At 43.8% G+C, this 26222-nt stretch overlaps 1 protein-coding gene across 1 annotated transcript in view; it reads right to left on the bottom strand.

Moving 5' to 3' along the window:
• Positions 1–9055: 9055 nt before the first annotated feature.
• The window catches only part of LOC134337927 (von Willebrand factor A domain-containing protein 1-like), a 55228-nt gene continuing 38061 nt past the window's right edge, over positions 9056–26222 (bottom strand). Inside the window, exons 3-6 of the mRNA XM_063033319.1 lie at positions 18675–18950; positions 13477–13758; positions 10168–10443; positions 9056–9360 (exon numbers count right to left, since the gene is read on the bottom strand). Coding sequence (XP_062889389.1) covers positions 9287–9360; positions 10168–10443; positions 13477–13758; positions 18675–18950 — 908 coding nt within the window. The 3' untranslated portion in view covers positions 9056–9286. The remainder of the gene's footprint in view (positions 9361–10167; positions 10444–13476; positions 13759–18674; positions 18951–26222) is intronic.

Here is a 26222-nt window from a genome sequence, read left to right as displayed (position 1 = left end):
GTTGTCTGAAATTTGCCAGATTATTTACACACAATTTTCCCCCGCTTTTCATTCCTGACAATCAGTGTATTTATTTTATTCTGCTTTGATGTCATGCAGTCTGTTTGTGTTGAGTGAGTGTATTTTGTCATAGTTTTGAAAATGGTCACATGTATCATAATTCCAATACTGTATAGTGTTACCTCCCCAGAATTTATCATTTCTATCAATTTTACAAGCTGCTCCACATATCCCAATTTGTCTCTTTTAGTTTATATCAATTATGTGAAATGTGTGCTCGAGGGCTGGAATTCAATCAGGTACCATAGCTTTCACTTCTTTAGTGTGGAATATTTAAATTCTTTGGTGTGAAATGCTGAAATCCCTTAGCGTGAAATAGGTACAAATTCTAGCTGTAGAATTATTGATATTTTGAGGAGCGCATGCTGCGCTGTTTAGACCTAATTTATCTTGTTCATCAGAGTAAGTTTTTTAAAATCAGATCTAAGTGTGATAACTAGATCCTTCCTGGTTTTAAACATATAAACTATTAATAATATTAATTTTGTATGTTACCTTTCAGAGGGTTTTTGATTTAGTGGAGACCTTTGTTACAGTGTGTTGGTTATCATTGGTTGGAAGATGGGTATCCATTATCATTGAAGTCCCTCTTGTCCAACACATTTATGGGACTATTTATTAAATCTTTTGGAAGGCAATATATTATTACTGATGGGCAGTTTATTGATATAATTGGAGTCAGTGTGCCCACAGTATTAACAAGTTAGCTGTTTTTCGCGGTCTATGCAAGTTTCCATTGTCTCTAATTAAAGCAAGAGTCCAATCACAAACAAGACAAAGGGTCTCAGCCTGAAATGTCAACTGTACTGTTTTCCATAGATGCTGCCTGGCCTGCTGGGATCCTCCAGCATTTGTGTGTGTCGCTAATTAAATATGATTTGACAAATTCACTGTTTAAGTGTAACGTTCTCCAGCTTGTGTAATTCAATAATCTTGGTTTGATTAATGTTTATATAATGATTGTTCTACATCTTTATTTAAACCTATCATAAAGGTTTGTGCGAGTATTATTAATGAGATAGGTATGACTATTTTTTGTGTGAGTGGTAGGTGGTGTGGGGTACTTGGAACTTTGCTGGTGTATAATTGTAAAATATGTCATCTTGTTGATAGGGCAGCATTTTTGATATAACTGGAACCACTTTCTCAATTATTTTGCTTATAAATAGAGTCATTCACTATTGAAGCAGGTCCTCAATGTCCATGCTGGCCGATATGCCCACCTACACCAATCCCATTTCCCTGCATTTGGCCCACATCCCTCTATTTTTTCTTATCCATGCACCATGTCTCAATGTTTTTCAATGCAGTGATTCTACAACCTCCAGTTCTGATGAAGCGTTGACAGTTACTCTTTTCCATAGATGCTGCCTGACCTGCTGAGCTCCTCCAGCATTATGCGTGTGTTGCAGATTTTCTCATGTTTGTGATTTTCTACAACCTCCCTGGCAGCTCGTTCCATATATTCACCACCCTCTGTCTGCAAAAACATGCGTCTCAGATCTCCTTTACATATATCCTCTCTTGTCTTAAACCCATGTCCTCTAGTTTAAACTCCTCTATCCTTGCAAAAGGGCTGTGACTATCTACCTTGTGTATGCTTCTCATAATGTTATAGACCTCCATAAGCCCCTCACCCTCCTGCGCTCCAGTGAAAACAATCCCAGACTGTCCAGTCTCTCTCCGTCACTGAAACCCTCCTTTACATGCATCACCCTGGTGATTGTAATGTGGTGGAACTCAAAAGGTCAAACAGCATTTGTGAAGGCAGAGGGACAGTTGACATTTCAGGCTGAGATATTGCATCAAGATTTTCCTCTGCACACTTTCTAACATTATCACATCCACTCCAAGTGTGGGCCTTGTACAGCTGTGACATCATGTAACATCTCTTGTACTCAGTACCCTTCCCTATGAAGGCGAGCAAGCTAAATGCCGCCTTCACTATCCTATCCACCTATGTCACCATTTTCAGGGACCCCAGAGATCCCACTGTACAGCAACACTTCTAAAGTCCTTGGCATATGCTGTAAATGCCCTCCAACATTTACTCACACTTGTCTGGATTAAACAGTAGGGATAGAGACACTGCACTGATAATATTGTTAGGTTTGGTCTTCTATCAACACCATTAAGCATAATTTTGTGTCTATATCATTAATCTAGGACACTGGTGCTTACATAATTGGTGAAAGTTGTTATCCATATAAGTTACACACATCAAAGTTGCTGGTGAACGCAGCAGGCCAGGCAGCATCTCTAGGAAGAGGTACAGTCGACGTTTCAGGCCGAGACCCTTCGTCCTGACGAAGGGTCTCGGCCTGAAATGTCGACTGTACCTCTTCCTAGAGAGTCCTGACAAACGGTCTCAGTCTGAACCGTTGACTCTACCTCTTCCTAGAGAGTCCTGACGAAGGGTCTCAGCCTGAAACGTCGACTGTACCTCTTCCTAGAGATGCTGCCTAGCCTGCTGCGTTCACCAGCAACTTTGATGTGTGTTGCTTGAATTTCCAGCATCTGCAGAATTCCTGTTGTTTGCATCCATATAAGTTATAGGGGTTGATAAATCTGATAAATGGACAGTCCTTTTATATGTGGAGAGCCGAGTGTTGTTCAATGAACAAATAATTGTGTTGGGCTGCAATAAGCATTTATGTGATGATGAGAAGAAATGAGCTGACACATAATTAGTGGAGGGCTGTAACCAAGAGCATTCCTTTCCTGTTTTTTTTTAACCATGCTGTGTTTACTGAAATAACAGAATCGGGATTGTGTAGGTATTCATGTACAGTATATTGATTAGCACATTCCTAATCCCCCGAGAAAAGAACATAAAGCAGCTTCACAGTGTATAAATCACAGTGAAGTACAAAAAAAATCATAATTTCCATTCTAAAACACATTTTATTTCCCATTCCCAATGTAGGCTTATCATGCTATCTGAGCTTTAGATGAGATCAGGAAGATTTCAGCTTTATTTTCACAGTAATGGCTGCATTGCCTCTATTAAAAGGACTGAGCTGGCGTATTAGACCGGGCCGGTGTCACTGGTTCCCATGTTTTCCTCAGAAGTTCGACTCTCTTGCTGGAAGCTCATCGGAAATCCAGCTTTATATTAATAACTCCAAGGAAATTCCAGGCCTGTGCTTTGCTATGCACTAACAACCTCCTGTGCTGTTGCTCATTCCAGCATATGTTCTCTGAGAGCAAAATGCCGCAGGTGCTGGGGAGCTGAAATAGTAAAACAAGTAGGAAATGCTACAAATAGTCAGCACGACTGGCAGCCTCAACAGCATTGATTTTCAGAAGGCACATAGCTTGCTTGCCTTCATAGGGAAGGGTACTGAGTATAAGAGATGTGACATGATGTAATGGCTGTACAAGGCATTGGTTGGACCATACTTAAGGTGTAAGACAAAAGGAGGACCAGTGGAGAAAACAAAAGGAAATACAGAGAGAGAAATTGAGTGACTCGAGTGGAGTCTGAGAGGGTGAATGACAAAAGTTGACAATTGAAAGAATGAGTGATGGCTTTTTGAATCAGAATCAGGTTGAATATCACCAGCATATGTCACGAAATGTGTTAACTTTGCAGCAAGTATACAATGCAATACATAATAATAGAGAAAAAACTGTGAATTACACTAAGTATATATATACTATATATGATATTAAGCAAGTAGCGCAAAAAATTAGAAATAAAAAAAAAAGTAGTGACGAAGTGTTCATGGGTTCAATGTCCATTTAGGAATCGGATGGCAGAGGGGAAGAAGCTGTTCCTGAGTCACTGAGTGTGTGCCTTCAGGCTTCTGTACCTCCTTCCCGATGGTAACAGCGTGAAGAGGGTATGTCCTGGGTGGTGAAGATCCTTAACGATGGACACCGCCTTTCGGAGGCATTGCTTTTTGAAGATACCCTGGATACTAGAGGCAGGTGCCATGACTCAGTTTAGGATCCTCTGCACCTTACTTCGATCCTGTGCAGTAGCCCACTCCCCCCATACCAGATGGTGATGCAGCCAGCCACAGTGCTCTCCACTGTACATCTGTAGAAGTTTAGACGATGTACCAAATCTCCTCAAAACTCCTCATCAAATATAGACACTGTCTTGCCTTCTTTGAAGCTGCATCTGTATGTTGGGTCCAGGATAGTTCCTCAGAGATACTGACACCCAGGAACTTGCAAATAATCACTCTTCCCTGTCGAAACAGTTGAATTCAGTATTAAGTTTGGAAGGTTCCGCCATATCAAGTTAAAGGTTAAGATGCTGAACTTTGAGCTTTCATTGATTGGAATAGCATGGGACGTCAAAGTCAATATCAGCGTTAGATATAATGAATTTAAGTGATAGGCAATTCAGGGTCATCCGTTCAGACCGAATAGAGCTGTACAGTATGTGGGATATATTCTGCTTGTTTTCTGTGTCTGACTGCTGGTCTATGGAAAGGGAAAAGGAGGCAAGAAACCATTAGAAAGAGTAAGAAGGGGAGATGGTAGAATTAATAAGGCAAGGGGTGAAGGATGACCAAAGCAGTACTGTCTAATAAGACCAGAGAAAGGATGTAGCCAAGCAGAATGAAAGGGCAGGGATATAATAAACAGCAGGAGTGGCCAGGGAAAAAGAAACAACTTGCGCAGTGATGTTTGAGGAAGCAGCTAATTCATTTCAAACAGAGTTTGTTTTGAGATTTATATTTTGAAATAAAATACCTTAAGGATGTGCGAAGAGAAAACCCCAGGCAAATATTGCAACAATATTGAATGTTAGAAAACGGTTTATTAGATGGAATTAAAGTAGATATTACTGTGGTAGAATTAACCATTGATTCTATGGATGGGTGCCATGCCAGCATTACTAATTCAAGATTAACTGTTGTGATAAAATTTTGCTCCAGCATTTCATCCGTCAATATATTATGTACAGCATTTAGATAATAATTTTGCATGCAGCGAACTTCACAATGACCAGTGATGGGTGGCTGTGCATGATGTTTCAACACACATAGCAGCTTGAATTAATAGACAAAACCTTTATCATTAATTGCTGAATATTTAATATGGGGTTTTGTAGATATGAACTTGGAGGAATTAGCTGCTGAGCAGGGCGAACTTTAACTCAGCAACTTAAAAAACACATGTTTTTCTGTAGGTAGAATCATGAAAGGAAGCCAACACATCCCATTATTGGCTGCCGATATCACACAAGTAATATTTCAGTTCAAAACAAGCTGAAGTATTCTATTCGATTCACTGAAACCTTCGAGGCGGTTTAAAGTAGATTCATACTTAGGCATTAAAGGGAAGCAGTTAACCACACTTCATGATACAACATATTCAGCATTCTTGTACATTAAAATGGAAGGTATTGTTCTTTCTACTGAAATAATTTTCTTAATGATTTGCATAATCGGTATTTTGGCTACCATGTACTAACACGTTAAAGGTGAGTTTAAAAGAATACGAATGTACTGCAGGTGATGCATAACGGCTGATTGCAATCCACCATACATGCAGAACGGAACCTTCTGCTGTTCGGTAATCCACAACAAAAAGCACAAAACTTTCGATCAAATCAGCATCATGAGCATTTCACAGCAAACAGCATAGTGCTGGGTAATTTAACAGGAATATTTATTTTGCTTGTATCAGTTTTCCAATGATTGTGGCTTAGCGTTGATTGGTCTATTGTATAAGAGAGTCCCTCCGTTGGTTGTGGTCAGCCATGGATGTGATGTCCCAGCTGTCTACGTGATAAGCAAGCCAGGGCAGTACGATATGGAGAGCAGGCTGTCCCTCTCCATGCAGCTGATGAATCCAAGGGAACAGCAGAGACCAATACAGTATGGCACCAGCGGCGTCACAGGAATTGCCAGTTAGCATTGAACTCGACGTAAGACTGCCTTAGGGACTCCAGGTCCAGATTTTTCCCTTGGGGTTCACTCTCAAAGCCAGCCCTGTGAGTGGGTATAGCCACAAGGCAGCGGAGGTTTGAGATCAGAATTCCCATTCTCCTAGATGAGCTGCGAATCACGGCTGACGAGCCTCATCATAGGCTAGTGTTAAGGCACCAGTAACCCACATTTGCCCCTTCTCCTGTCAATAAAAATGATTCTGCCAGGCTTAGTACCCAAGCCACATGTGAAGGACAGCAGCTGGACTTGGTTATCCGAAGGCATTTGAGGCATAGGCATTGGGAGCATTTGATAAGTAGTGGAAGCTTATCCCCATTACTACACCACCCCCCCACCCCGCCCCCGCTATAACAACCTATTATAGACCTATAACAAAAAACAATTTTGAAAGGGATCCATTTGGTTAAAATGTATTATGCAAATAACAGACCAATATTATTTAATGAGTAAACTTCTAGTTTATAAATTACTCCTGATTATATAGGGAGGAAGGATATATATGAATGGTTAAGTACTGATAAGATATTCTTTAGAGAAATAGAATATTAAAACAGTTTAGCCAAATGGTTATGTCCTGTGTGAAGTGTTCTGAAGATCAAATATATTGAGAAAATCCAAAAATCTGAGATGCTGAGGGACTTGGGAGGTACTGTACAGAACACCCTGAAGGTTAACTTGCAGGTTGAGTTGGTGCTGAGGAAGGCAAATGTCATGTTAGCATTCATTTCAAGAGGTCTAGAATACAAGAGCAGGGATGTGATGCTGAGGCTTTATAAGGCACTGGCGAGGCCTCACCTTGAGTATTGTGAACAGTCTTGGGCCCCTCATCTTAGAAAAGATGTGCTGGCATTGGAGAGGGTCCAGAGGAGGTTCACAAGGATGATTCTAGGAATGAGAGGGTTATCATACAGGGAGCGTTTGATGGCTCTGGGTCTGTACTCGCTGGAATTCAAAAGGATGGAGGGGGATCTCATTGAAACCTTTTGAATGTTGAAAGGCCTAGACAGAGTAGATGTGGAGAGGATGTTTCCCATGGTGGGAGAGTTTAGCACAACAGAGCACAGCCTCAGGATAGAGGGGCGTCCATTCAAAACAGAGATGCGAAAAAATTTCTTTAGCTAAAGGGTGGTGAATTTGTGGAATTTGTTGCCACATGCAGCTGTGGAGGCCAAGTTGCTGGGTGTATTTAAGGCAGAGATTGATAGGTTCTTAACTGGACATGGCATCAAAGGTTACGGGGAGAAGGCCAGGAACTGGGGTTGAGAAGGAGCCATGGTTGAAGGATCAGCCATGATTGAATGGCAAAGCAGACTCAATGGGCCAGGTTGCCTAATTCAGCTCCCATGTCTTATGGTCACAACGCATGGGATTTACTCTTCTTGCTTGTCCCTATACTCAATGCTGTTCAGGGACGTAACAACAGCATCTGCACTATTAAGTCAGATCAACATCCCATTCATTATTGTTCTTGTTCCATCTAGACTATTGAGAAACTTATGGTCATTTAAAAAAAGAAAACTTAGTTTTCAAAATACACACTAACCACAGCCCAATTGACCGTGGAATCAATTCCTTTGTGTTGCATTTACATTCACATTTAATTTAATGTGTGACCTACTCGCATTTATTAGTACATAGAAGCCAAATATTTAAACTGCTACATTTACATGGCGTTCAATGAGAACCGTGCTATCATTAAATGAACTAGTGAAGAGAAGCACCACGTGCTAGCATTTCCTAGCTCATAAAATATGGACAAATCCAACAAAATTAACTTTTTCTTTCAGAGTATTTAGACTCATATTCTACTAGGAGGAGGAGAAGATGGCGGCGCGACACAGCTTGCGTGGCCACTCCGGTGAATGATATCTGTAATCTGTCAAGTAGGGTGCCGTGCACAATTCTGATTTGATGGCGACAGATGTGAGAGAATGGAGGAACATCTGGAGAAACTTCTGAGATGCCTTTTTTTGCTGTCGCTGTTACTGTGTGATCCAGAATCTCTGGAGTGGAAGGCCCAGAATCCTCGGCTTTGCTTGTTGCTCGGCGGCCGGGACAGGGTCGAGGCGCTCAGCAGAGCTGGTGCTCGGTGCTCGGTGTCAGAGGGCTGGTCGGAGGCTCTAAGTTTTCGGATGGACTCAAAGTCGGCTGGGGTCGGGTGCTTCCAATGCATCGCCAGTCATCAGTGCCTGGAGGTTTATGGCAGAGAGAGTTCCTCCCTTCTGCCGCCTGCTATCGGGACTATTGGGAGTCAATTGGAACTTTGAGACTTTTTTTACCGTTCCCATGGTCTGTTCTTTATCAAATTATGGTATTGCTTTGCACTGCAGTAACTATATGTTATAATTATATGGTCTTGTCAGTGTTAGTCTTTGGTTTGTCCTGTTTTTTTTGTGATATCGCTCTGGAGGAACATTGTATCATTTCTTAATGCATGCATGCATTTCTAAATGACAATAAATGAGGACTGAGTGTTCTCATAATCTAATCTAATATTGATAGGCAACAAGATCTAATTATTTTGCTCTGTTTCAGAAGGTTTTGTCGTCTCTTTGATCCTAATGTACGCGTAGATGTACAGCCGCACTAATTGACTGTCACTGGGACAGCAACCAAGAGGAACCCAGATAGATATTTCATCTTCTTGAAGGTCATGAGATTACCTGCAGCTCCCCACGCTCATCCAACTGGGGATTAAACCTGTGCATTGTTCAATACCACATTAGTATTTCATGAGATGTCTTTTTTTTCATTTTAAAAATTCTAAAATAAAGAAAGCTATAAGAGAAGGTATATTGAATTTCCATGGGCATAAAATGCCTCTTGGGTATCTTCTCAAAACCCAGCCTTTCAAAGATAGAGCTATTTTTTCAATGCTAGCATTTGCACTCAAAATAATCTCATTATAACTCTGCTGCCAAAAATGAAACACACAAGCTGCTTTTGAGCCAGATATTGGCCCGTCAGTTTGAAGGGAGGGCATAGCATCTTGGCAATATCTCAACGGCATGGATCTTGGCTCTGTTCAAAAGGAATGTGGAAAAAAAAGCAGAGAGTTATCAAGGCATCTCCGGGAGAGGAATTCTCACAAACTCTGTACATTAAGTACTCTTCACACTTAATGAGGAAGATTCTGCTTTGTCAGGAGCCTGCAATCACAGTACAACAGGAATTTACACCAACTGTTTCTCAATGAACTCTACAAGCAAACTGCATTGAAATCTTTTAGAAATGTCGGCTTGTGGTTGATATTCTTTTTTTTTGTCATAAATCCTCCTGTTGTTTCACAGCTTTCCATTATCCTTAGGAATCATTCATCTCTCTTGCCAGCACTGGTGCTTCTGGGTACAGAATGATTTGGTAGACTGTTTCTCAGGCGATAAAATATCTGAGGAAGGAAAGGAGTCAAGAGTTAGGAGAACGTATTAGGACTTTAGCACTTAATGTAAGAAAACAAACAAAAGCTGTTCAGACGGGAATTTCTGCAATGAAGCAGACACCTCCACATTGAGGCTCATTTGTGAATGCTACTGTAATGGTGACAGAGTGGCTGGGAGTAGTCTTTAAGTGTAACATGCCAGTACAAACTCCCCTAGTCAGGATTTCTACAGTCGGACTGCTGTTGGCCTCAAGGCAGAGGTCAAGTATCTGAGGGAGAAGATTGAGCATTGCTGTTAGAAGCTGCTCTTCATTTTGTAGATGCATGAGGTCTACCATTAATTCAAAGTATTGTGAAGTAGAACTACTCAATTAAAGTAGTCGCTCTTGGAAGTTACTGAAACACATTTCGAATTGCACAATGAAAACAGTGGCAGGGCACTTAGCTCCAGTGAACCAGGCCTAATCCTGACTACCGGTATCACCTATGAGGAGATTGAACACGCTTCCTGTGACGATCTAGGTTTCTTCCAAGTGCTCCTGTTTCCTCCCACAGCTTGAAAATGTTCGAGTTGGGAACTGTAAGTTGGCTCGAGTGAGTGAATAAGTGGTGGAGTCTTTCGTGTCTGGGAATGGGGTGGTGACGCAGACATCAGGAGAATAAACTGGGTCAGGTTTGGATTAGTGTAAAAGTAGGTGCTGAATGGTTACCATGGAGACAGTGGGCTGACGGGCCTGTTTACATGCAGGACCTTCCTGTGCCTCTAGAGCCATTATATCACAGGCTTGGCAACTCCTACTTTCCTCAGATACATACCTTGTTGCTGAGGTGTGCGTATCGTCCTGCACAAGGGTCTCCCCACACCATTTCTGTACACTGCCTTCACACAAATCCGGGTTTCTGTCCCCGGAACGAGATCTGTTAATAGCACTCCCCGAGCTTGTGGTGGAAGAGTCCTTACGGAAGGGCTTCTTCGACGACGAGTACACCGTACCTTGTAGTGCAGCACCTTGTCCATTGCAGGATCCCACAGGGCGGCCACACCAGTGGGACTGATATTAATAAGTTTCAGTTTGCCAGCTTCAGAGCTCACTGTTCAGAGTAAAAAGAGAGATTTAATTCCACGTCCCGTTCCCATTCTGATATGTCTATCCACGGCCTCCTCTACTGTCAAGATGAAGCCACACTCAGGTTGGAGGAACAACACCTTATATTCCATCTGGGTAGCCTCCAACCTGATGGCATGAACATTGACTTCTCTAACTTCCATTAATGCCCCACCTCCCCTTTGTACCCCATCCCTTATTTATTTATTTATTTTTCTTTTCCCCCTTTTTTCTCCCTCTGTCCCTCTCACTGTAACTTGCCCATCCTCTGGAATCCCCCCATCCTTTCTTTCTCCCTAGGCCTCCCGTCTCATGATCGTCTCCCTTCTCCAGCCTCATATCCCTTTTGCCAATCAACTTTCCAGCTCTTGGATCCACCGCGCCCTCCCCCCCCACCATCTTCTCCTATCATTTCAGACCTCCCCTCCCCCTCCCCCTCCCCCTCCCATTTTCAAATCTCCTACTACCTCTTCTTTCAGTTAGTCCTGACGAAGGGTCTTGGCCTGAAACGTCAACTGTACCTCTTCCTAGAGATGCTGCCTGGCCTGCTGCGTTCACCAGCAACTTTTATGTGTGTTGCCTGAGATGAAAAGTAATCTGGCATTGGGAATAACACCTAAGATTAGTAATGCATAACGTAATTCTAGTGCTTTTCTTCCAGTCCTCTGTTCTCCTATATGTTAAATTAACTGGATGTTGATAGTGGTAAGGGAGTGACTACGTTACACTCGAGGTCATCTTCCTCTGGATCCCCTCCTCCTTCCCCTTCTCCTGTGGTCCACTCTCCTCTTCGTCAGATTCCTTCCTCTCCAGCACTTGGCTTCACCTATCGCCTTCCAGCTATCCTCCTTCCCTCCCCCACACCAACTTATTATTCCATTCTCTTCCCCCTTCCTTCCCAGTCCTGAAGAAGGGTTTCGGCACGAAACGTCAACTGTTCATTCACTCCCATTGATGCTGCCTGGCCCACCGAGCATCTTCAACATTTTGCGTGTGTTGCTTTGGATCTCCAGCGTCTGCAGAATTGCTCAATGTTTGCAGTATAGATTGTTTCGTTGTGGGGCTAACGTCAGGATCTCATTGCACAAATTCAATACCTCTCTCTAGAGTTTTTATTGGATTCCAACATGGATGGCTTTCTAACACCATATTATTTATCTCACTAAGGAAGTAATGGTTCATTTCAAAACAGCTTTTTCCCACCACCAACTCTATTCTGCCGACTACCACAAAATATGTCCCTTGTCTGCATTGCATTCCTTCCGTCTGACTTCCATCAGCTTCTCTAGGCTTAGACACACATTTAGTGGCTACTCTCAGCCATGATCTGGTCAACAAGGAACACACTAAGTTGCCTGGAATCGCGAACAGCGCCAGGGGAAATATCCTTGCTGACAAGTCCACTGGTCACATGGAGAAACACCCCGCTTTCAGATGGAAGCAGGAAGGTATTGACTGAAAGGAAGTGTGGAGGAAATAATTTAAATGGGAGAGCACCTTTTCTTGTTAGTTTGTAAATAACCTAGTTTTCTATATGTGTAACACAACTTAAACGGAGATGAGTTAGCCGGCTGGTGGTGTACTGGCATCAGCACCGGACTACAAGGTGAGGGGTGTTGAGTTCGAATCCGGCTGGCTCCTTGCACGCTTTCCATCCGTGCTGGGTTGAGCGTCGAGCTAGCAATTCGGCCTTGTAATGAAACTGTCAAATGCTATGAGAACGGCAAAAAATGCTGGTCAAGGCGCACAAAAGAACAGCAACAGATGGAGATGAAACACCACAAAGCATGAATTGTGTGTGGCAGATGACACACAGCCCTTCGGACTCCAAGACAAGACGCTTACTATACAACACACTCAAAATGCTGGAGGAACTCAGCAGGCCAGGCAGCGTCTATGGAAAAGAGTAAACAGTTGACATTTTGGGGCAAGACCCTTCATCAGAACTCACTATGTTCAGGATGCTTATTATTCTCTTTTCCAGGAACACCATCTTCCTTTAAGTGTCTTTTATCAAACTGCAATACATCTATTGAAATAATATTTCTGGAATCTCTCGATGTTGCTTCACGTTGCCTAATACGCAATATAATTTCATAATTTTACATGTTGTGGAATCTATATTTGGACACTCAATCACATTCTCATTTTTCCTGCAATATTTCATCACTATTAGATCAGTGGGGTTACTAATGCTTTGTTAGTGTTTTACTTATTTACTGCCTGTTACGCCACTGGCGTTTAAGGCAGCAATGAAGGTCATCTCTGTCTGTCTAGAAAGATTCTTCATTGCTGTTTCCGTAACAATTGTTTTTTGACCAGTCAGGGTTGTTAGCCCTGAGCTGAACCCCCGAACATAGAGGACTGTTGGACCACTCTTAGTCTGGCGTCTACCCTTTGACCTGTTTGGGACGGGTGACCCTACCGAGAGCCAAAGCATAAAGCCCTGACTCCAGCCAACATATTGAGGCGCGCAAGCCTCCAAACCCTACGACAAGGTTGTGGTCCTCTTGGAGGTTGTTAGTAGTTAATGCGGAGATTTTCAGTTAGAATCAGTCTGATGCTGATTTTTGAGCTTGTGATGTTGAATGTCTAAAGATCAACGTTCAAAGTAAATTTTATTATCAACTTACATATACTATATGTCACCAAATACAGCCCTGAGATTTATTTTCCTTTAGGCATACTCAACAAAACTACAGAATAGTAACCTTAACAGGATCAGTGAAAGAGCACCCAACCAGGGTGTTCAAACCAACTAAAGACAATAAACTGCGCAAATGCAGATATAAATAGATAGCAATAAATAATGAGAACATGAGAGGAAGAGTCCTTGAAGGTGACTCCATTGGGGTTGTGGGATGAAGATTCTAATTATTTTGTGGTTAGTGCATGTCAACAAGGGAAACTTTGTGCTTGGCTGATATTTGCTGCAGTGGCATTGTATCAGACCATTTTCCATTGGATGAAGTGGAAAGCTTATTAAACGTTTAGTGAGTGCTGTTTTGGAGCTTATTACCGTCTTGAGTGCAAGCTTTCACTGATAACGCTTCGGTTCTGCCGGATTGGTACATCGCTGACACGGTCACCAAGTAGGTGGTGTTGGGTTCCAAGTTGTTCACAATGGTGGCGTTCTGGTCGCCACTGACGCTGAGTAAATTGGTTTTGCCCCCTGGCAGGATCCCATACAGAACTTCGTACGAAGCAACGCTGGGTGGAGTTGGGGCCCAGCTGACTTGAAAACTTCTTGGCTGTGAGTCTGAAATTACAATGACCTGTGGACTCAGCTCCTCTGGAGTCTCTGAAAGCGAAACAGTTTGAGTTAATTTTGTTCAATCCAATTGCTGCAAACATTCTCATAAAGTTGCTCTAGAATAATATGAATATCACATTAATAATGTAACAATATCATAAATTTTCTAAATTTATTTTATAAATAGCTTTAGTGTCTCTATGTATCAGGACACACTGCAGTAAATAAGTCATCCATTCCTGGAGCTATACACCATGGAAACACAGTCTCAAAGAATGTATGACCATGGAAACATACACATTAGAAACTGTATACCTCAATACAGGACCTTTGACTCAGCTTGTCCATGCAGACCAATACACCTATCTAAGCTAGTCCCATATCCCTCTAAAATGTATCTATCCATGTATCTGTCAAAATGTCTTTCAAATATTGTACCATTCTCATCCTCTGCTGCTTCCTCGGACGGTTCATTCCATACACCCACACTCTCTGTGTGCAAAACTTGCCCCTCCGATCCCCTTTCTCATCTTAAACCACTGTCCTGTGGTTTTAGATTCCCTTAGGCTGGGAAAAAGACTGTGTAAAGTCATCTCTCTCACCTTGTCACTCCAAGGAAAACAGTCCACCCTATCCAATCTCCTTATAGCTCCAACCCTTTGTAATTCTCACCGCCACCTGTTAAAAGTTTGTACGTTCTCCCTGTGACCGCATGGGTTTCCTCCGGGTGCTCAGGGTTCCTCCCACAGTCCGTAGATGTGCCAATGGTCATTGTAAATTGTCCCATGATTAGGCTAGGGTCACTGGGCAACACGGCTCGAAGGCTGGAAGGGCCTATTCTGCGCTGTATCTCAATAAATAAATAAAATCTTTTATTCTTCCTCTCTAACTTGATCACATCTTTCCCATAGTGGATCTTCTTTCTGTCTCAAACATTGGACTTCAGTTTTAAGCTCCTGATAAACATATTTCCTAATCAATTGGATTGCTGTCAGTTGAATCCAGCCATCAACTTGGCAGCTTGCCCAAGAGATAACCGTGTAACTGACCTGCACTCGGCCCATAACCCTCCATTCTGAAGGTGACACACCCTGTGTGCTGCTGAGCTGATCACTGGGGTAAGTCATTAACTAAACAGACCCCGATTTGACCCGTTGTTCTTTGGATTACCGAAGTGTCTTGTGATAAGCACACGACCTCTTTGTATCAATGGAAAACGAAAACTTTGCAAATGTATGTGGCAATATCAAGCTGCATCGCAAATATATGCCCAGAGTGTTTAGGAATGTGCTTTAAATCCACAGGAATGATGCTTCCTGCAACATCAGGGTATCCTAAATTGCTTAGCAACTAATGATGTCCTTTTGAATACAGTTAATATTTTAATGTGTCAAACACTGCAGACTATTTGGGCAAAGCAACTCCCTCACATAACAAAACGATAACAAGCAGGTAATTGGCTTCTGTGCCATTGATTGAGGGATAAATATTAGCCAGCATATCAAGATTCACAAAAGTAGTGCTAAGGATTGTTTTATGTTGACCTGAGAGTAGAGAGAGCTCTGATTTAATGTTTCATCCAAAACACGAGCAACTTAGAAATCTAACCATATAGTGCAGGATCTCAAAGACTCATCGACACCATTACGTGCCGTGTCGTGTGACGTGGGCAAACGTGAGCACGATTGTTCTTGGCAAGTTCTTCTACAGAAAGTGGTTTGTCTTTGCCTTCTTCTGGGCAGTGTCTTTACAAGATGGGTGACCCCTTCCCCTCCCACCCAGCCATTATCAATACTGCATGCTCCTCAGAGGTTTGTCTGCCAGGTGTCAGTGGCCGGATAGCCAGGACTGGTGATATGCACCACCTGCTCATATGACCATCCATCGCCTGCTTCCATGGCGACACGGGACCCGGATCGGGGGGCTATGCAGGTGCTACACCTTGCCCAAGGGTGACCTGCAGGCTAGTCGAGGGAAGGAGCACCTTACACTTCCTTTGGTAGAGACATATTTCCACCCCACCATTCATTTTAAACACTACAAAATTTAATTATGGGATACAATCAGTTGCTAAGCTTGACTGAAACTTGGTCATTCAAATCAAAACTTTGGATCGTGCACTTGTGTAAATATACTGTCCACCTGCTTGAGCATGCTGCAAAGGGACTTAACCATGATTTTAAACAGCATATGGTGCATATGACTCCTGACAGTATTTCCAACCTGTGAGTCACTACGTAAGCCCTGATGGACAAACACACTCATCACTAGAGTTAGAAAGCCAACTGTGATGCGGGGAAGGAAATCTCGTTGCTGATTGGCTGCCTGGCCAACTTCGTGCCCTGTGGTTTGGAATCTTGCCCGCATCGGCTCACTAGTAGTTTCCGAAATGGCGTCCAGTCAGCTGACTGAAAAGTATCATAATGTTGTCGTTTAAAGTTAAATTGGACAGCTATATGGACAAGGAAGGAATGGAGGGTTATGGGCTGAGTGCAGGTCGGTGGGACTAGGTGAGAGCAAGAGTTCGGCACGGACTAGAAGGGCCGAGATGGCCTGTTTCCGTGCTGTAATTGCTATATGGTTATAAAGGCCAAGCATTCGGAGGACACACCACAATCAACAGCGCACTGATGATGTCTCCTCGCATGGGTGACGAAACGTTTGCAAGTAAATTGGCAAGATTGGAGAACAACCCAACCCAACCTATACATTTTCTATACAAAATTATTTCCAGTCAGTAATACCTTAGACTTTATGCAAGCTAATTGTACCACTCAAACAAAGAAACAAGAGTGATTGCTTTTATTTCCAGGATGATGGGACTCATGTTGGGACTTGTAAACACTGGAGAGAGTTCAAAGAAAGTTCACAATAACGATTCCAGGATTGAACAGATTGTCATATGAAGAATGTTTGATGGCTCTGAACCTGTATTCACTAGAATTCGGAAAAAATGAGGGGTGACCTAACTGAAATCGAATGTTGAAAGGCCTTGATACAGTGGATGTGGGGAGGATGCTTTCTATGATGGGAGAGTCTAGGATCTGCGGACACAGCCTCAGAATAGAGGGGTGTCCTTTTAGAACAGAGATGAGGAGGGATTTCTTTAGCCAGAGAATGGCAACTGTGCAATTTGTTGCCACAGGCAGCTGTGGAGGTTAATTCTTTATGTATATTTAAGGCAGAGGTTGATAGATTCTTGATTGGCCAGGGTATGAAGGGATACGGGGAGAAGGCAGGAGATTGGGGCTGAGAGGAAAAAGGATCAGCCATGATGAAATGGAGGAGCAGACTCGATGGGCCAAATGGCCTAATTCTGCTCCTTTGTCTTATGGTCTTATGTCTGGAACCTTGGGAGCACGGTGCATAACATATCTCCCTATTACAGAAAGGGCACTGAGGATTTACAGGTGTAAGGGGTTTCTTCTTTTATCTTACTGCAAAGGCTAATGAAAATGGCTTCTTTGTCATGTTAGAACAAAATATGTTTTTTCTGTAATAATAACTGCGATGTAAGGAGTTCTCTCTCTCTCTGCTTGTTTGGGTTACATTATTGATAAGAGAGAAAACGAATCAATTGAGATAGATGCTATTCTTTCTTGTGTGTCTGTAAGCTGTTGTGTTTTGCAGGCTTTGACGTAGAAGGCGCGATGGGGACAGAGAGAGGAGATGCGATGCTGTGGCCCTGGGTGGCAGGACCAACCCTGAGCAGGAGTCCGAGGGCCCAGGGTCTTCGGCGAAGAGAGGAGACGAAGACAGACTCGTGTGGAGCGTCTGATCGACTACTGTGGTTGGTCCCAGGCGGCGGTTCGAGGGGGTCGGAGGGGATCGAATGGTGGAAAGAAGACTCCACTAATTGAGCTCCAACTGTGCACAAAGTGGTTGAACTTTGATAAGTTTGGAGCCTTTTATTTTCCTTTTATATTTTATCTCTACTAATTACATAGTTCTAGCATAGTTCTATAAAGTGTAATCATTTAATCGCATATGGTGTATTGTCTGTTATTTGGCGGGGTGGGGTACATCACACAGCATCCACACAAACTTGATTACCCAGTTTGGTGGGGCCAAAGGCTGCTCCCCCCAGACGAGAGCGAGTTGAGTGAGCCTGAGGCTTACCGGGGGCTACACAAGGATGAATCATGAGGTTCCAAGTATGTGAAAAGGCAGCAACAGGGCTGAACACTTTCTCCGGAAACAGAAGGCAAGTGAAGATCTTTAAAATAACGAGGTGTATTGGTGGACAAATATAAAGAGGTTGCGTATTTAAAGAGATTTTGATAAGTAGCACAATGAGTCTCAGCCAAATCCAATTAGAACGTAGGTGAAGAAGCTGCAGCCTGATTCATTTTTTAAAGAGAGGGAGAATGGAGACTAACAATACTTCTAACGTGAAGCTAATGAACCACAGGAAGGACTTGGCGCTGACAGAGCCAGATGTAGGGAAGAAGGGAAGAACACAAAATATGGACACAGATCTGCTTGGACATTCCTGTGCTCTGGACCTCAGTACTTGATATCGATTGTGAAAACTCTCCCTCTTTTCAGGCCGATATGAAGTGAATTGAGCTGCTCTTTCCCATGATGGCTCTCAGGGCGAATGGAGAGATCTGGGACAGAGAGGAAGTCCGGTTGCTTGCCTGGACATGGTCTGCTTGTCTCCCACCTGTGTTATGGCCATACACCCATTTAGCACACTCATCCCTCACAATATAATGGGAGCTGGGTGGACCTAGAGTGGGCACAAATAATGAGTCGGAACCACATTATGGCTTGGGTGGTTTTGGTTTCCATGTAGAACTCAGGACTACGGTAATATCCTTCCTGCTTCTTTACTGAAATCAGCTAACAGACTGGCGGCATTCTGTCTTAGAGTTTACGTGATGTGACAGCACTGCCATGTTCCTGTAAACCGTCTCATCAATTTCAGATAATTCACGTTACCAGCATCAGTCAGAACTCACCTTCCAATGTAGTTACAATTGTCTCAAGGAACTTATTATAGTTGTCACTTATCGGAGTAAGTTTCACTTCATAACTGGTCTTTGGGAGCAGCTGCCTCAAAACAACACTCGTTTCATCTCCAGTGACAGTCTTCCATGACTTCTTCTGGGAATCCACGAGTGGACCGTATTCAATCAAATAATAGTCTGCGCTGTCACTAAGCAGCCTGGGCCACAACAAGCGGAAGCTGGTTGCTGTGATGTCCAAAGCTCGTAGCTTCTTAACCTGGATAATGTCTGCAGGGGGGAAAAAATAAGAAAGAAGAAACTGTGAAATTTCTAGATATGCGAGTGTTTCTATGTGGGTATACAACAGAAAAGGACATCTATATTAGTGACCTGAAATCCATCGTGTGTATCCCATATGCATAGCCACATGAGTGTGAGGAGGTGTTTATGTGTTTTGCGTATGTTCACTGAATATCATACATGAAGAGAGTGTGTGTGTGTACTGTGTTATGTTTGTGATGCACTGATGAAGTCAGGTGCAGCAAATGGCAGATTATGATCCCTGTGGCTTTCCATAGAGCATTGGGCTTCTCGGGTTTTTAGGCCCCCGTATTTACTAATCATTATCTTAACCAGAATTGTTAAGCCCTTGCGTTTTTGGTTTAACCTTGTCAAGTTAATTGTGGCTGGCCCCTGTTTCCCGCAGTCCATAATTATTTAAGGAGGATTCTCATTCGGTGCCTTATGGGGGTCATTGTGTCGGAGAGGATAAATTCTCGTGGTGGCACTCCTCCGATGTTTAACCTCTAGTTTCCGCCTCTTTCCGGGGAGCCTAACGTTCCTCTGCCCCTGGGTCCAATCCTTCACGAGCGCATCACGATATGGCAGGTGTATAACGTGCGCAGAAAGTAAATCCTTAGAGCATGATTTGTGTCGGTGGCATGTATATAACGGGCGTGTGTGACGTTCAATGTGAAGTTAATCGGTGTGGCGATAGAGTAAGTCTGCATCGTGCGTGACATAGTACGTCAAAATATGAATGTGTGTGTGTGTGCTGCATCTACTGTACAATCTTGCTGAAGGGTCTCGGACGGAAACTCTTTTGCGTAGATGCTGCCTGGCCTGCTGAGTTCCTCCAGCATTCTGTGTGTGGTACTGTACGTAGTTCGCTGTCTCGGTGGGGTGTGGGTAAGAAGAAAGGTGTTCAGAGTTAATGAAGACTGACTAGAAAAGTTGCTGATTACTCACGCAACCAGGCCTGAAACAGGAGCTCAAACATCATGTTAGTAACTGTCACACAGATAAGACTGGAACCGATGATATTTTCCCTTGCAGTTCATGCATGTTCGAACTGAGTGCCATTGTCTTCAAATCCAGAGGAAGCAGTGGCGGGACTCGGGAGTAGCAATGAGGAACGATGAACAGGGACAACACGGTATTTCCTATCAGTGTTCATCGTGGAGGATATCACGTTTGAGAGTGTTGCTGCAGCCATCACCATCGTCCGTTTAAACATTCACCCAAAGTCTTCAGCAATCAGCAAACCACTGTTTTGTAACTGAACGGCAGACACTCGACCGTTCCCCAGCAACTGCACCGCAAAAGTAATGCGGCAAAACGCACAGCCCAAACGGTGAGGATAATTACCGTCTGCAAGCTGGGAAACAGTTTCTTCCCTCAGGCCGTTAAACTGCTGAGCTCCCTACCGCATCACATTCGAAGTGTCACCAGTTCTGTACCTGACAATATTTAATTTATGCACTTTAGTTTGCTCTTTATGTGTAATCCATTGTCGGGTTCATCCTTACATACATTAAGTTATTATGTGTACTATGGAGCCTTACACTCTGGTTCGGAGAAGCGTCGTCTCATTTGATATACATGTATGTAGTTAAATGACAATAAACTTGACTTCATATGAAGAAATGGAAGATGTTTTCTTGTGAAGAATTGCGGAAATCAGGCATGCCATCCGAGGCGCTCACAACAGTCACAGATAAAAGCCTGCAGCTGTGGCCAGGAATGAATATTTATGCTCTCAGCTCGCACAGCAGGCACGAAATCAGATCTGCGCAGCCACATCAGCTGAGGAAGGACTAACGAGAAAGTGAGGGGAGGGAATGAAAGGGAAATAGTGAACATTCAGGCTGCATTTGAACTGACACTTCAGTGCTCGTGCTGCGGCCACCTCATTCGGCGCTCCCGCATGTTAATACAGGCCTCTAATCAGCCAATCATGCCGCAGCAACTCGATATATAAAAACACGGTCAAGAGGTTCGGGTGTTGTTCAGGCCAAACATCAGCAGGGGGAAGAAATGCGATTTATGGGATGTTGACTGTGGGTGCCAGATGGGGTGGTTTATCTCAGAAACTGCTGCTTTCCTGGGATTTCATACAAGAGTTTCTAGAGTTTACAGAGAATTGTACAAAAAAACCACAAAAAAAACCTCCAGTGAGCGGCAGTCCTGTGGGCAAAACGCTTTGTTAATGAGGGAGGTCAGAGGAGAATGGCCAGATTGGTTCAAGCTGTCAGGAAGGCGACAGTAACTCAAATTACCACACGTTATGAAAATGGAGACATCCCTTTCTCCTTTATTAGGGAGAGAGAGAGAGAGAACCTGTGGTATGTCAAATACCTGGTGAAACGCAAAGTCTTCGGGGTAGCTGCAAGTCTATGTCTTTTCTGCTGCTTTGTTCATGCTTGAGGGCTCAGTGGCCGGTGCTGATGCTTTCTTTTGCCGGTGGGGGGGGGGGGAAATTGTTGCTCGCTGCCACTTACACACGGGAGGGAGGGGAGCCGGGGGGGGGGGTAGATTTTGGGGTTCTAACATTTAACTGTGGTTCATTCTTTGGGGGCACTCCTCTGTTTTTGTGGATGGTGGGGAAGAAAAAGCATTTCAGGATGTATATTGTATACATTTCTCTGACATTAAATGTACCTTTGAATCTTTGTTACAACAGTGGTGTGCAGAAGAGCATCTGTGAATGCACGACACGGCGAACCGGATGGGCCAACACACATCAAAGTTGCTGGTGAACGCAGCAGGCAAGGCAGCATCTCTAGGAAGAGGTACAGTTGACGTTTCGGGCCGAGACCCTTCGTCAGGACTAACTGAAAGAAGAGCTAGTAAGAGATTTGAAAGTGGGAGGGGGAGGAGGAGAACCGAAATGATAGGAGAAGACAGGAGGGGGAGGGATGGAGCCAAGAGCTGGACAGGTGATTGGCAAAAGGGATATGAGAGGATCATGGGACAGGAGGCCCAGGGAGAAAGAAAAGGGGGAGGGGGAAAAACCCAGAGAATGGGCAAGGGGTATAGTCAGAGGGACAGAGGGAGAGAAAAAGAATGTGTGTATATAAAGAAATAACGGATGGGGTACAAGGGGGAGGTGGGGCATTAGCAGAAGTTTGAGAAGTCAATGTTCATGCCATCAGGTTGGAGGCTACCCAGACGGAATATAAGGTGTGCCACTTTGGCGGAAGACCACGAGCGTACACTAAGCGGCCACCTCATTAGGTACAGGAGATACCTAATAAAGCAGCCACTGAATGTGTGTGGGTTGATGTGCAAAGTGGTACTATCACTCCGGACTAAGCAGCTGATATCACCAGGAACACTGTGCTCTCCTGTTACTAATGAGCTTAGTTCTCCATTTCTTCATGTGAATGAGCAGAATTAGTGGCTGTCGTGCAATCTGTAACAAAGTACAGCAGCTATTGTAACCTTCGGCTGTAGTTGATCTCCCTCTGAAGATCAGCCAGAGGCCGTTAGTTGTGAGGTACCTGCAGCCTGCAAGATCAGTTCATCGTTACGGCAGGCGCATGAAATCAAGGTCACAATCTGAATCACTGGTAGATCTGTCAGATCCATCAAGTGCAATGTGCCCTATGCTGGGAGAATACATAAAACTGATTTATACAGTGCTTTTCACCTCCTTGTAAGAGCCAGAAGCACCTTGGAGATGAATTACTTTTGAAGTGTAATCATTGTCACGTAGGTGGATAATCCACGACTGCACTCCACAAATACCCTCTGTGCTCTTTCAGATTCCAAAGGCTAGACCATTAGATATAGGAGCAGAAGTAGGCCATTCGGCCCATCGAGTCTGCTCCACCATTCAAGCACGGGCTGATCCAATTCTTCCAGGTCATCCTCACTCCCCTGCCTTCTCCCCGTACCCTTCGATGCCCGGGGTTCGTAGGTTAATTGGGCGCAAGGGTGTACTTGGGCGGAGTGGGTTCGTTGGGCCGGAAGGGCATGTTACCGTGCTGTATCTCTGAATCAATAAAAAAGCACCAAAGGAAAAAGAAAATTCAGAGGATCAGCAGATCTGTGGAGAGGGATGAGTTTAACATCTCAGATGAGTGACTTTCTGTGAAATTGGAGGAAGTTCCACCTCTTGTTTTTTGCCTTATACCATCAGCCTTTTACTCATTTAATCATTTCTCATCTCCTCTGCCCTGCCGTCAGCAAAGAATCAGGTCTATTATCACTGACATTCTGTGAAATTTGTTGCTGTAGGGGCAGCTGTACAGTGTATTAGGTAAAAATAATTACTATCAATTACAATAAGAAATAAATAAATAGAGAAAAGAGGGGGCAAAATAAAGAGGTCATGAACTGTTCAGAAATCCAACAGAAAAAAGAAGCACTCCTCCTCCCTGATTGTAGTAAAGAAAACTGGGCAGGTCCTGGGTGGACTCAAACCTCCTTTCTTCATTACACCCCCGAACCCCTCCCGTTTCCCCGTGAAACAATGTCCAGTTCTGCTGCAAAGTTGTCACTCTGAAACTTTAGCTTCTATCCCTAAAAGGAAGCTGCCCGGCCTGATCAGTATTTTGATCATTGTCTCTTTTAAAACAGCGGTCCCCAACCACCGGGCCGCAGACCGGCACTGGGCCGCAGAGCATGTACTACCGAGCCGCGAGGAAACGATACGAGTCAGCTGCACCTTTCCTCATTCCCTGTCACGCACTGTTGAACTTGAACATAAGGTTGCCAACTGTCCTGTATTTGTCGGGACATCCCGTATATTGGGCTAAATTGGTTTGTCCCATACGGGACCCCCTTGTCCCGTATTTCCCCTGCTAAGGTACAGCATTCCTATGAAAATTTTCGTGCCGAAATGGCGTAAAGCAAAGAAGCAATTACCATTAATTTATATGGAAAAAATTTTTGAGCGTTCCCAGACCCAAAAAATAACCTACCAAATCATACCAAATAACACATAAAACCTGAAATAACACTAACGTATTGTAAAAGCAGTAATGATATGATAAATACACAGCCTATATAAAGTAGAAATAATGTATGTACAGTATAGTTGGGAAGATTAAGCCAAAACCAATTTGTGGAAACAAAAATCGGCACATACGCGCATGCGCAGACAGGTGCCCGTGCAAGGCTTCATAGTCATGGTAGTCTTCCCTGGGGTAAAGTGTCCCGGGATTTGACTGCTACTTTTGTCCCTTATTTGGGAGTGAGAAAGTTGAAACCCTAACTATAAGAGACATGTTGAGGTGAGTTTTACCCTACTTGAACACCCCCCTCCCCCGGTTGGCTGGTCCGCAAGAATATTGTCAATATTAAACCGGTCAGTGGTGCAAAAAAGATTGGGGACCCCTGTTTCAAAAGTCACGTGAGTCACTCAGGTTGATTTTATTCCATTTCCTGCCAGGCTGAGATGCGACCAGTCAATATACTCTCCACCACACATCTATAGAAGTTTGTCAAAGTTTTTTTTTGCAAAGATTTGGCGTGTCATCCACATTTAGCACGTCATTGACGAACGTCTATAGATGTGTAGTGGAGAGTATATTGACTGGTTGCATCAAAGCCTGGTGTGGAAACACCAAAGCCCATGAATGGAAAAGCCTACAAAACGTGGTGGATACGGCCCAGTCCGTCACGGGTAAAGGCCTCCCCACCATTGAGCACATCTACACAGAACGCTGTCGCAGGACAGCAGCATCCATCATCAAGGACCCCACGATCCACGTCATTCTCGTTTCTTGCTGCTGCCATCGGGAAGAAGGTACAGGAGCCTCAGGATCCACACCAGCAGGTTCAGGAACAGTTATTACCCTTCAGTCATCAGGCTGTTAAACCAGTGGGGATAACTTCACTTGCCCCATCACTGAACTATTCCCACAATCTATGGATCCACTTTCACAGGTTCTTCATCACCTGATTTCGATATTTATTGCTTATTTATTTATTATTATTATTATTCCTTTTTTTCACTTTTTTCTTACTTTTCCACATTTTGATGTCGTTTGCATATCGGTTGTGGGGTGCAGTCTTTCACTGATCCAATTGTGTTCCTTGTTTTTATTGTGAATGCCCACAAGAAAATGAATCGCAGGGTTGCAAATACTGAATATGTACTTTGAACTTTGAGCTTGTTATTTTTTTGTAATGCTTTTAATAGGATCGCTGAAACACTTCAGGGAGCCCAAGGCAACAGGGAGAGACGAGTAACTGGGACTGGAGAGGGGAAAGACACCATATGGAAGCATCTGTTATAGATTTACACAGAGACACAGAGCTTCAATTGTTTCTCTTTGTTCTGTAAGTTATTATAAGAACAGAAAATTAACACAACTGGCACCCGACGATGATTTAAATACAGCGGGAGAGCAACATGAATAATAATCGCTTCCCGGAATTGCAACACCAACCCTTGATCTTTCCTGGGAGAGTCTGAGGCACACGGACTAGGGTGGGTGAGTGTGAAGTCTTAGTCAGTTCTGGGGGGGGGGGAGAAGTGGGGAGAGTGGATGGTGGAAACTAAGGCAAGAAGCATTATGGGGGAGTGAGCTAAGGAATAAAAAGCAAAGAAGTGGGTGGGGTTAGGTCCGAGGCACGGAAAGGGCCAAAGCAAGGGGAGTTTTGGTTTAAAAAAGACTAATTTGTTTTTCCACTAACATAATATGTTCCAGGAGCAGCTTATGCCAATTGTCCTCGTAACTCAATGCCCCATCGTCATTCTAGTTATCCTCCTTTGTAACGCCTCAGACATCAATAAAACATTCTTGAGGTAATTAGCCCAAAAGGAAAGGCAATACTCCCAATGGGGTCTGAATAGAGTCTTGAAGTGAACCTGTAGGCCGTGGAATCAGCTCAGAGCTGTGGTGAGAGATGTTGCCCATGTCAGTTCAGGTGCTTGACGGGTGAGGGGCCATAAATGTTCCTGAACCTGGTGGTGAGGGACTGAAGCTGCAGCCCAATAGTAATAGTGAGAGGACAGCATGGTTGAGGTATGGGGGGGGGGGGGAATAGCTCTAGATGCGAGGCAGGGGTTTGGAGGGGAGGGGATCTAAGGTTTGAGGTAAGAGCAGGGTGAGGCATTGGTTGGCATGGTCCGAGGTTGGGCTGAGGGTGTGGATCCAATGTATGAGGTAACAAAGTTGGTCTGAGGCACGAGGTGATGGGGGTGGGATGGGGTGGTCGGAGACATGATGCAATAGGGCGATGCAGTGGGTCTAAGGTAGGAGGCAGTTGTGGAATGGAGTCCAGGCCACATAACAGGGTGGAATCCGAAGCAAGGGGAGCTTTGGT

The sequence above is a fragment of the Mobula hypostoma genome, chromosome 25, assembly GCF_963921235.1.
Source record: "Mobula hypostoma chromosome 25, sMobHyp1.1, whole genome shotgun sequence".
In the NCBI taxonomy this organism is placed as follows: Eukaryota; Metazoa; Chordata; class Chondrichthyes; order Myliobatiformes; family Myliobatidae; genus Mobula; species Mobula hypostoma.
The sequence above is the reverse complement of the archived record's forward strand: the minus strand, read 5'-3'. Positions and strand labels throughout refer to the sequence as shown.